At 38.5% G+C, this 12,671-nt stretch overlaps 1 protein-coding gene across 6 annotated transcripts in view; it reads right to left on the minus strand.

Annotated features, from left to right (window-relative positions):
* SYNE2 (spectrin repeat containing nuclear envelope protein 2) overlaps window positions 1-12,671 on the minus strand; it is a 326,121-nt gene that overhangs the window by 67,984 nt on the left and 245,466 nt on the right. For all 6 annotated transcript variants that reach the window (XM_041759982.1, XM_041759984.1, XM_041759987.1 and 3 more), the window contains 9 exons: window positions 11,717-11,818; window positions 10,658-10,777; window positions 10,316-10,516; window positions 8,832-9,005; window positions 7,240-7,371; window positions 3,554-3,750; window positions 2,465-2,597; window positions 1,315-1,497; window positions 752-898 (listed from right to left, as the gene is read on the minus strand). In XM_041759982.1, the coding sequence (XP_041615916.1) occupies window positions 752-898; window positions 1,315-1,497; window positions 2,465-2,597; window positions 3,554-3,750; window positions 7,240-7,371; window positions 8,832-9,005; window positions 10,316-10,516; window positions 10,658-10,777; window positions 11,717-11,818 (1,389 nt within the window). The remainder of the gene's footprint in view (window positions 1-751; window positions 899-1,314; window positions 1,498-2,464; window positions 2,598-3,553; window positions 3,751-7,239; window positions 7,372-8,831; window positions 9,006-10,315; window positions 10,517-10,657; window positions 10,778-11,716; window positions 11,819-12,671) is intronic.

Below are 12,671 nucleotides of genomic sequence, written 5' to 3' on the forward strand. Positions count from 1 at the left end.
GCTTGTTCAGTGTTAGTTAAATCTACATGAAATCAAATATCATGGGGAAGGCCACAGTCATATCTATTTGTAGAAAGCTATCAACTTTTCCTTACGCATTCCCTTACACAAAGAACATTTACCAAATATCTACTGGATGTCAGGTATTGGGCTAGGTATACACTATTTTGGGCAGGTGAAGGATAGCCCCTGCTCTCAAGAAGCTAAGCCCAGGTGGGAAGATAGGCAAGTAAGCAAATAATTACAGCACCATGGAGATACCTAATCTCAGAGAATAAACTCATCTGGCAGGGAGAGTCGGGAGTAGATTTCTAAATCAGGAGATACTTGAGCAGCCTCTTGGAAGATGACAAAGAGCATTTCTACAGCTAGGGGTGGGGCACTAGAATTCCAGACTGAAAGAACAGTACGCACAAAAGCACGAGTGGTGAGAATACCAGACACAGTTGGTTCATGTGCTTTCGGCACAGTCTAGGGTCTCGGTGGAGATGAAAAGATGAGGCCAATGAAGGGCCAGAGCCACTAAAAGCTTGGATTCTGTCCTATGGTGATTGATGGAAGCTACCAAAAGAAACCAGGCAGAAGAAGAACAAGTATACTAACATCTGCCTAAAATCACCAAACACCCCACTCCTTGCCTCTGGAATTGGTTTTTCTAAATCACATCCTACATGTCTCTTTGTTCTATATTTCCCTTCCGACCGACTTGCCTTCTTATTTAATGAAAAGGCTTCTGGCTCTATTTGATTACCTTGTACTTCTGAAGAAGACTTTTCACTTGAGATGCAGAACTCAGTGAGCACTCAGGGTCTTCATCTGAAGTTTGATGTTCCACATTGTTCATCCAGCTAATCATTTCCATGATTGCTTTACGAGATGGCAATTTCTCCATCTGAAGCTGCAAGGACAAAATGATTTCCATTTAATTACCTGCCGTTGACAAAATGAATCAGGGCATCCACTAGAGATGATACCTGGTTTGATAAAAGGTCTTGCTACATAATTATGCAGGTGACTCACAAAAACAAACCCAGCATTCAAGCTTAGAATAAGTGACCCCAAAACAATGACAATGACCTTCACATAAACTAACACAGTGATGCAGATAAACTGGGAAATAAAGTAATTAAGCCTGATTTCTCTGTTAAGAAAGATCCTACTAGAGGAGAGTCCAGTAATTAAGACCTATATTCAGTGGTGCCAGAGAAAAATAGGTAGTGTCAATGAAAATTATTGAGTCAGAGAAATAATTTTAAAGGAGTTGTGAGCTAACAAGTGAATGCTAATTCGAATGCTGCATCTTTAAATACCTACCTGGTGAAGTTTTTCTTGAATATCTGGAAGCTGAGTTATGAGCATTGTCCATTTTTGTTCAAACTGTGCTAAAGAAGCTCTCAGCGTGGCCGTATCGGCTTCTTTCAGATGAAGAAGCTGGCTCCCGGTACTTACAACTGCGGTCTTCAAGGAGGATTTGTCATCAAGTTCCTTTGAAAACTCCTAGAGGTAGCAGTTGGATCATTTAGAAATGTTAAAAACTTGAAAACAGCAAAGAATACCAAAGAGTCAGAATTAACTGATTAGAGTCCAAAACTAAATCACTGAACTCAATTCAAGTCACAAATGTTTGTATGTGTATCTATGTGTGTATGTTCATAAGTATATGTGTGCACACACATGCTCCTGCATACACACACACACACACACACAGATACCTTTTTTTTTTACTAAGTGCCAGGCACTGTTCCAGGCAGTAGACAGATGATGGGGAACAAAAGATAGGATTCCTGTCCCTTAAGTGGCTTAATATTTAAAAAAAATAGATGAATCATTTCAACTTTAAGAGAAACAGCACACAAAGTTCATGCTAAATAAACTAAATGCAAGTAATTTTTAACTAAAATATTTGAAATCTTTCCTTTGTATTTACAGGTGTTTTCAAGTATATTTTAAAATATTTACATTTTAACACCAAAATGAGTGATCATTGGCATAGAATATGAAATTGTAGAGAAAAGAATATGGGAAGGAATAAATTTATATTACAAAAGTAATTCCTTTTTTTTAAAAGAAAAATCTCAAAACAATAGAACATTTTAGGAGAAATATCAGTTCTGTATGAAAATTTAAAACCATGTATTTATTAACTTTAACATTTATGAGTTAATAATTCTGTTAAGTTTTTTACTGGGGGGGGGGGGACAGGGAGTTAATTTCCTGCATTTATAAAGCATACCCTGTGTTAGAGGAAGTTTTAAATTTATGTATATATTGTAGGGTCAATTAAAAACCTGCTTTATCATTATTCTAAATATATAAATGACCAGTATAAACAGATAGCTCTACTATTAGCCCAAGTCTTATCCCTTACCCACAAATGATTATGGGCACTATTACTATTGACCATGGTCATTTCCCCCTGATATTTCTGACAATAATTATCTGAGTATATTCTAATATAACTCACAAAAAAGTTGTTTATGTTGCTTCTGATTGTATCCAAGTCCTGAGACACATTGAGGGATTGTTCCTTCCAGTAATTCAGAGTTTGCTGAGAAGATTCCAACCATTTGGTTAACTGATCCGAATCTCTGTTATAACTAACAAGAGCAAAGTGAGAGAGAAAGAAAATTAGAAATGTACTCTTTGGAGGATATTCATCATCGGCATATTTTCTTCTCATTTTACTATGTGTTTTCCTGTGTTGATCAGCTCTATTATTCAGAAAATCATGATTTTTTTAGGATTATACTGTTTTATCCCACCCCAAATCTGATGCTCCTGGTGTCTTCTATGACTCTCTTATGACTAATCTAGAACAAAATGGGCATTTTAAAAATCTAAAACATTTTCTCATTACAGCCATGCAAAAAACCCATTGGTAAGGACAGCAATTATTTTTATTCACTAAATATTCTCAACAGATTTGTTTATAGTAAAAATATAACATTTGTAATATTTGTAAAAGTTTGTAAAACTTTTTGTAGCATTTGTAAAAGTTATATACTAGTAAACTGTTGTTGACTAGATACTAACATTTATTGGAGGTGAAGGAAAATATGTAAGCAATGCTACTCCTCTTATAACTTTTAAACTTCTTTAGTTTAGAGAGTTCCCTACGAGGTAGGGATGAAGAGATTCCATGTTCTATGTTCTCTACCTTCCTCAAGGGGTTCAAAATTAGATCCAGTAAACAAAATTCTCTGAAGAGCTCTGAAGGCTTTTTCAAACTATTCTGTTAAAATTAACATTTTTTAATTTAAAAACTTCGAGAATAGAAAAAAGCACCATCACAGGATACAGGTTAATGTGTATAATTTTATAACATAATTCCTAGTTCTCATAGAACTGATTACATATTACTCTGAGTATAGCAAACTAATTTTAGAGACCCTAGATCCCAGTTAGCCCAGAAAAGGGACCCAAGTGCTTTAGATTGTTGATGAAAAACCTTACAATAGGGACACCACATGTAAAAACTGGTTGATCACAGGATCCCTCTGAGGTCTTTCTCCACATGGAAATCTGAGCACAATCCATCCCCAAGAAAACATACCTGAGCAGATGCTTGAGAAGTGTTTGTAGTCTGTGTAGTTCATGGTCAATTTTTTTGTTTAGAGCCAGCCACTGCTCTTCTAGCTTTGTAATCTGGCCCTCTAGTTCGGGACAGCTCACAGATGCCACCAGCTGTTTGCCTTCATTCAGAGTTTGGTAAAGCCGGGCATGCTTTTCATCAATGTTTCTTTTTATTTGCTTAAAAAAAAAAGTCACGGAATGAATTATTTAAAATGAACCCCCTCAATGTATTCACAATATTTCATCAAAAGCCTACAGAAAGAGTAACACTCTCTTAACCCTCAAGGAGTCTTGGAGTATGGCTGAAGAAACATGATTTTTGTTTTATTGATTATTTTTCATAATGAGAGTGTCTGACTAATGCATTTCTATGGCACATTTCTTCCATTCTATAGACTTAAAAACAGAAAAACAAAAATTCATGGCTTTAGACTTGATAGTGAATTGATCTACCTGAAAGCAAAAAGTAAGCTGGCAATCTACAGGGCACATTGAGCTGTGGAGAAGTTTTGTGTGACCTGGAGATTATTTTGAAAATCAGGAGATTTTACATAGAAATCAGGATTTCCTGTGACTCTGAGAAAACTGGAAGATCAAGCAACCTGGGTATGCACTCACATGGCAAGACAGGCTGGAATTGGGCAGCCACGCCTCCTTGAGAAGGGCTTATTCTCTTTGACACTCAGATGGCAGTCCCCACCAGCCCTCTGACTGTAGACCCAGTCAGCGTCCGTATTCTGTTCTCCTGCCTGGCCCCTGTAAGCAGTTTACATTGCAACTAGGTTTGAAGGGGATAAGAAGGGGCACCTAGGTGGCTCAGCAGTTGAGCATCTGCCTTTGGCTCAGGGCAAGATCCTGGAGACCCGGGATGGAGTCCCACGTCGGGCTCCCTGCATGGAGCCTGCTTCTCCCTTTGCCTGTATCTCTGCCTCTCTCTCTCTCTCTGTGTCTCTTATGACTAAATAAATAAAGTCTTAAAAAAAATATGAGGGGAAAAAGAAGACATTTCTTTATCATCCCTTAGGTCCAGCGTAGGGAAAAATTCATTTCTAGAGTCTTCTAAGTGGAAGGATTCATAAGGCAGAGAGGAAGAGGACTTTAGAAGAGTAAATTAAAACAGTACATCACTAATCTAGCTTCATGAGAAGAAAAGAAAATCTTTAAAACTGCAATACAATGACCCCCTGAAGAGAACTCTGTCTAAAAGGAATTACCTTCTACCGCTAGGTTCAACTAATGACACTTAACCTGACAGCTATTTAAATTTAAGCTGAAAAAATAAATTCTGATCAAAATACAACCTTTCCTATTTTCTAATTAACTTAAGCCTTTTAAAAAGTATTAAAGAATTTTACTTCTACTGCCCTTTCCACCATTCCTATCTGAATTTCTCTTTCCACTTGACCTTGTAGGTGCAAATAAAATTTCCCATATGCATTTAAAAAAAAAGTCCTGGGAACATGGCTGGCTCAGTCAGAAGAGCACATGACTCCCGATCTTGGGGGCATAAGTTTGAGCCCCACATTGGGTGTAGAGATTACTCAAAAAATAAGATCTTTTTTTGGTAAGATTTTATATATTTATTTGAGAGAGAGAGACAGATAGTGACAGAGATAGCGAGAGAGAGCACAAGCGGGGAGGAGAGGGAGAAACAGGCTCCCCACTGAGCAGGGAGCCTGACTCAGGGCTTGATCCTAGGACTCTGGCTGGGATCATGACCTGAACCAAAGGCACACGCCCAACCAACTGAGCACCCCAGGATCCCCTCAAAAAATGAAATCTTAAGGGATCCCTGGGTGGCGCAGTGGTTTAGCGCCTGCCTTTGGCCCAGGGCGCGATCCTGGAGACCCGGGATTGAATCCCACGTCGGGCTCCCAGTGCATGGAGCCTACTTCTCCCTCTGCCTATGTCTCTGCCTCTCTCTCTCTCTCTCTCTGTGTGTGACTATCATAAATAAATAAAAATTTAAAAAAAAACTTAAAAAATGAAATCTTAAAAAAAAAAGAGTTCTAATTTTCTAAGCCTTCAGTGTAAGACACTTCATCTTTAGAGTATCTCTGAGAAGTTTTAGTTACACTATTTTATACACAGAAATCAGACTGCAACGGCTACTTAACCTATAATGTGCAGAACCAGCATTTAACAAGGTTTGTTCAACCCCAGAGGCCACACAGACACTATGTTCCATGGCCTACAGATGTCCACTGATCAAAATACACACAAATCTCTCCATGACACAGAGGACAGAGACTGATCAAATGCGCTAAAGAAATCTGTAGGTGAGGTGGGCTTTACAAGATGTCTGCCTTTTAAAGTTGGCAAATTTACTTAAAAGCCTGAGAACAATTATTTCATTTTTTAAAATGTCAAATTTACAGAGTCACAGTTGCACTTTAAGGGACATGATCACTTTTGGGGAAATAATCAGGTTTCTAGGAGGTGGGCTAGTACAAACAGCTCCTTAACATAATGAGGTTTAAAATGCAATTTTCCATTGCATTCTCTTAGCTGTTCAGAGTGTACTTCTGCATCCGTAAGCTAACAAAGAATTAAGCAGCAGCTTCTTGCCCCCAGAGGATTCAGATTTATCTTAGAGCTATGCTCAATATAATAAGATGGCAAAGAGATCAATTGTACCTTTCCAGGCATCTAGATAGCATGACTATAGCATCATTGCCCCTGGTAAATGTTCCTTCTAGGAGCTTAAATGCTTCTGAGGAATGGCAGGGTCCTGCCAAGTATTTCATGCTTTCATTTTCCATGCCAGAGTCTACTCAGGCAATAAATCTGCTTTTGAAGTTTTGAAGCTGACATTTGATAACCACCTCCAGCCGCAGAGCTCTGATGCTGACTACATATTTGAAAGTTGTAACTAAGTATTTTAAGCTTTTTGTTGAGAAGACTTAAAACTAATTTTTATCCTGCTGGTCATGATCTCAATGCCACTTGAAAGCCATTTTAAGGTTCTTTCTTTTCTATAGCATCAAACTTTGAGACTCTGATGATAATACTACTGAATGTTGCAAAGAAAAATTTTGTTTGAGGCCTTTGTATAATGCTGGTGACAGGTAACAGAGTATTACCTGTCTCACAGGCTATGTCCAAACAGGGCCTCACTGAAATAAGGAAACCAAACATAGGTTTGGTGGCCCATGGTGTAAAAAGTTCTTTCTGGGATGCTGAGGTGGCTCAGACATTAAACATCTACCTTCAGCTCAGGTCATGATCCCAGGGTCCTGGGATCGAGTCCCAATGGGGCCCCTTGCTCAGTGGGGAGCCTGCTTCTCTTCTGCCTGCCATTCCCCCTGCTTGTGCTCTCATTTCCATACCCACCAACATCCACCTCCTGAGACAGGGAAACTAGCCTGATTACCGACATTCTACAGATAAAGAAACAGAGACTCAGAGACAAAAAGGTGACATAAATGACAGATGAGAGCCAGGACTCAAATCCAGGACCTTGACCCCAACATAAGACCTGTGGCTACGCAGAGCAGCCCAAAAATCAAACCTAAAGGTTCCCTGAATACACCTAATAGCGAGTTGTGTGATGAACTTCAGTTCAAACTATTTACCTTCAAAGATGGGCAATTTAGTCAAAGCAAAGAAAAACAAAGTGCTATGGATGGTGTGTGCCTCTGATGGATTCAACAGGAGCAAAATTACCTGGTAAAATGAAATCCTTTCCACTAATCTTTCCTCTGTCTCTTCCACCAAACTCACGGAGGGCAATGTTGATACCAGAATTTCCAGATCCTTTTCAAGAGATGTATAGTTTTCATCAAATTCTTCCCATTTCTAGAGAATCAAGAACATAAAATCAGTGGGAGCCCTCTTCCAGTATGACAAAATTAATCATAAGACTAAAAATGAACTCTGAGACCATAGAAAGTTAAAGCACCGATGAAAAGCAATTCCATTGTCACTGTGGAGAATGTTTTGAACTATCCAGTTGGCAGTAGTGTTTTATGCTTGTCTCATCAAATTGAGTAGGGACTAATATGATTAAGTTAAAGGGATACTCAGCATACACACCTCTGTGGAGAGTTCAGAGCCGGAAGAGAACCATCCTCTTACTCGGAAAAGGGGCTAACTTTTACAGCCTTTCTCCTAGAGGCTTCTGTTAGGTTCCTTCTGCCCTCCCTGCTCCAATCCCCAGTCCACTGAACGTTACCCGATTGTGCTATAAGTGCATAATTCCCCCATTGGAGGAATGTGGGCTTACACTTCATCAAGGAAGTACTATTTCCTTACTAGGATTTCTTTAGCCTGAGTCTTGCCTTGTTCCAGGTCTCTCCGTGTCTATAGAATCCCACCACTAGGGGCACCTGGCTGGCTCAGTGGTTGAGCTTCTGCCTTCAGCTCAGATCATTATCCTGGGGATCTGGGATCGAGTCCTGCCTGCATCAGGCTCCCCAAGAGGAGCCTGCTTCTCCCTCTGCTTATATATGTCTCTGCCTCTGTGCATCTCATGAATAAACAAAATCTTAAAAAAGAAAATCCCACCACTAGGATCTCAGCACACTACAGAACTGACTTACAGACACTAAAAATTATCTGTTGGAAAAATAACCCTCTTATTAATTCTCTTATCTACTGAAGTAGTGGCTATTAGGGGCACTCTTTGGCCTCAGAAGGGCTCTTCTCTTCTTTTAATACCATGAAATATTAGTATAAATATCAATTTGACAAGCTAACCAGAAAATTAATTTCATTAAGCATAAAATAAGATCATCACATTATAAAGCTGCATATTTCCTTGCTTTTTGATTATTTCCTTTAAGTGCTAACATCCACTATGTTTAAGTTAAAAGTGAAAACCTTAAAACTGAGAAGGAACTTTTTGCAAACTGAATTTTTTTTCTTTGAATTGGGATAAGACGATCAGGAGTCCACTTCAGCAACAGAACATCTGGGCCTGTCCTCTTCAGGGAAGTACCATTTCTGAACCACTGACTATTTCCTGCAAATGACCTCATTGAGGATCTTAAAGTGCCCTCAAGTTTGTTTATTTGCACACAAACCTAGAAGGTGGAAAGATGCTGTGCTGTTCCCTAATTTATGGATGAGAAATCTCAGTAAATATTTCACTCTGGGAGTAGCAGTGAGAGCTAGAACAGGCTTCCACATTCCTCAGTGTTGGCTCCCAATCAACAACTGCTAATGATAAAAAGATGCTTCTGGATACCTGGAAGGCGGTGTTCAAAAATCCGGAATTCCAGGCTTAAGTACAAAGTTTATGTAAACCAAATAAATACCTGTAGCAAACTCTGCAGCTTTATTCCACACTGGTGTGACCTTTCCTCCAGTGATTTAATCTCTTTTATTTGTTCTGCCCAGAATGTTTCTTTCTTTTGCAATAAAGAAGGAAGCATTTTGTTGGAATATGTTTGGATCAACAGCATGTCAGCAACAAGTTTCTGGAAAAAAAGCTGTAAAATGGACAAGGTTTTAATATTTATTTATTTCCATACTGTGAAAACTTATAAACCAAGTTACTTCTACTTTTTATACAGTTATCTTTGCTTTTTAATCCCAACTCCCAGGACAGCCATGTAGAGTCAAACATAAGAGGAAAGAAAAAGAAAATTGACTGCGTTCCCCTTAGTCTTTAACACTACAGGCATTTTAAAGAATCATAAAGAAATCATAAAGAAAAATCATCCTAAGAAAACATTTTCCACAGAACAGTCCATGTAAAACAGCAAATATCAATTTCAATTTCCAGTGAGATCTTCGTAGATCGGTGACTCTGAGTTTTAAGAAACTTTACAGAAACGTAGATACATGGCTGATTTATTTCAAGACCATAACATGAATGGATAGATGTGTGAGCCTGGAGAAGTCCACACATGGAACAGCTAGAGGTTCCCATAGCCTGGCCTGATTTTCTACTCAGTAAAATGGCTAAATAAAGAGAATTTGTTGACAGGGTCTATTGGGATCCTGGGATGTAAAAGCTCTCAGAATAACACTTTTAGAACCTGTACACAGGAAGGCTTTCCTTCACATGTTCATCCTCCATTTATAGTCAGCTGCCCCTTCTAATTGTTTGGAGGAACTTGATATAGAAATCCCTTCTCCTATTTCCTTGAAAAGGACACATAGAAGATTTAGAATAACATCCAGCATAGGTCCCGACACACTATAGATATTCATAATATTCTCTCCTTTTCCCCAGGTCTACTCATCACAAGCCTAGACTTCTGCTTGTTATAGGTAGGAACTATCTTACACATTGTTTTACATCAGCACTTAAATTACTCTAGGTCTTTAGTTGGTGATCATGAGGTTTTTGTTTAATAAAATGAATGGAAAATGAAAGATTTATTGTAGCATTACACTAGTTATATATTCATGTATTGAGGTATAGATATTTCTTATGGTCTCAGTTCTCAGGAAAGCCTTTCCTAATCTCCTGAATTCAATTTCCCCTCTTAAATGCTCTGAAAGCGTGTATTTCAATTTTAATTTTAAATTTGTTTGAAGGACTCCTTCATAAATGTGTCTTTTTCAACTGAAAGCTCCATGAATGTAAGAAACTGTCTGTTTCACTCATAATCATATTCTTAGAAGTTAGCAGGGTTCCTGGTATATTGTGAACCCTCTAATTGATGTTTGTTAAAACAATGAATGAATGAATGAACAATGTATATTTCACAAAGGAAGAAAATGGATGTTCTCAGTTTAAGTCAGAAAGACTTAAAGTCTATGAAAACGTAAACTGACCCATGTGTCTTACCTTGTGATTTTGTATTTGAGCCTGTAAGGCAACTTTACTTTTGGCCTGTTGTAAGTGGTCATGAGCAAGCTTTTCCTTTCCGATATCCACTAGTTCCACCATGCCTGTCAACAGAGCATTTTCCTGCCTTTCAGTGATGCAAGGGCTGCTGAGTTCTGTGTACCTGGCTCTCAGGATTCCCCACATACTGTCAAGTACATCCTGAAAAGAAAAAGCATTTTTATCTAATCATGAAAATAATCCAAATAGAGAATGAATCTAAACTCTCTTCATGGAAGAAGAAAGTCTTACTCCTTATAATCAGAGTAATTCCCTGATAGAATGTTTTCTGCTCAAACATACCTCTAATTTGTAAACCTCTTGCAATAAAGCATATGGTAAATGAAGCCTCTCCCCTTCGTCTCTTAGTTTTGCCACTCGGCTCTCAGAGTTCTGCAGCTCCACTGTATATGCATCGGCTTTCTAAAGTGAGAGATGATGCAAAACAGTATAAAATCCTTTAATAAATCAGAGAGGTGTGTAGATCCATTTTAAAAGAATTAAACATTACAGAAAAACATGTAGGGAAAAGTGAAAGTCCCACTTCTCCTCTCTCACTTCCACCTTCTGCCAAAGAGCCGCATTGACAGTCTGGTCCCAACCTGTATGAAGCATGTCCCAGTAGAGGTACACTTGCACATCCTTACACTCACTGTGCAAATCAATCTGCCCTGTAGTCTGCATCCTCACCTAGCAGCTTGTTGGCTGCTCTTCTAATCAGTACAAACACCTGACTCCTTTTAATCAGACATATGGTATGCCATCGTAAGGCCACCTACTGCTTTTGTAACAGTCTGCTTTAAATGGTCTTTGGGCTACTTAAGGGTTTTAATTCAAGGAGTGCTACTAGGTCCATTCTTGAATGTTTATATACATATTTATCTCTTTGCACTTGTCTTCCTTAGGATAAGCATTAAGTCCAACCCCTAGAGCAGTGTCTGAATATAGTAGGTCTTCAATGAATACTTGAATAAATGAATGAAGCGAAACTGCTGTGGGTGGAAGAGCATTTACACATGGAATTCTGATTTATATATAATCAAATGATCCAAAGACTCTGGACAAATCACCAGCCCTTCTGAGAGAAGGAGGGTTTCCTTTCCCAGCACCATCACTGACGCTGCACAGACTTACATTTTTGCCCCCATTGATAGGTAGCAGTGGTCTTGTGTTGGTTTAATTTACTCTTCATAAAGAAAGAACTACTTACGAATTATTTTTAAAGGTCAACATAGTTTTCACCTTTATTTATTTACTTAAGCCTTGCCACTGCTCACAAAGGGAAGTGGTTCAGAAGCACAGCTTCTGCACAAAACTCTTTAGTCCAAGGTTAGATCAGTTTAATAATTTTGATTTGATTACCTGAAGCTGTTCATCAATACTCTGGCCACTAATTTCATTCAAAGACTGTTGTAAAGATGTTTTGTTCTTAATAAGTTGATCGTATAATCGCTTTATTTCATTCTGTATAAGAAGATAAATTCAGGAAACAGTAAGAACGTCATTTAGGCCTTCAATATCTTTTCTTAAAATTTACTTGTCCTTTAATATTTGTGCCAGCAGAAGTTTCAAACACATACCAAAATAGAGGCATCTCTATGTCACCATCACCTCGCTTTAACAATTATTGACCTGTGGCCAGACATCTCCGCTCTGTACTCCCCTGAGCTTTCTTGACTGTACTTAGTCTACTTCCCCTCAGATTATTTTGAAGCAGATCACAGATATATTATCAGGTAAGTTTCAGTATGTATCTTTAAAAGATAAAGATTCTTCCCTTTAGAAATACTACAGATCAACAATAATTCCTTAGTACTATTAACTGGCAGAATGGGTTCACATTTCTCTAATTGCGTATAATTTTTCTTTTTGGTTTGTTTGAATTGGAATCTAAATGAGGTCCAATAGGTTGCAATGGACTAATAGCGGGTTAAGTCTCTTGTAATTGGCAGGCTCCCCAAGCATCTCTCATCTTTTGTTTCTGGGATTTGGGGTGGGATGGTGGAAAAACAACATCTTTTATTCTACACAGCTTCCCACCATCTGCGTTTGGCTGGCTGTCCCCCTGCTGTGCTGCCTAACATGCTCTTCTTCCGCTGGGTCTATTTTACTTTGACTCTAGAGGTTTGATCAGATTGAGGTTTGCTTTTATGGGCAAGATTCCTTCATAAGTGGTGTTGTATTTTTTCTTGTTAGGAAACTATAAAATTGTCTGTCTGCTTCAAGTCTCTCCTCCCATCCGCAGTAGACAAGAGCCGGATAAATCTACCTGAAACACACTGTTCCTCTTTTGCTCAAAACCTTTAATGGCTCCCTA

This window comes from Vulpes lagopus, chromosome 6 (assembly GCF_018345385.1).
Source record: "Vulpes lagopus strain Blue_001 chromosome 6, ASM1834538v1, whole genome shotgun sequence".
In the NCBI taxonomy this organism is placed as follows: Eukaryota; Metazoa; Chordata; class Mammalia; order Carnivora; family Canidae; genus Vulpes; species Vulpes lagopus.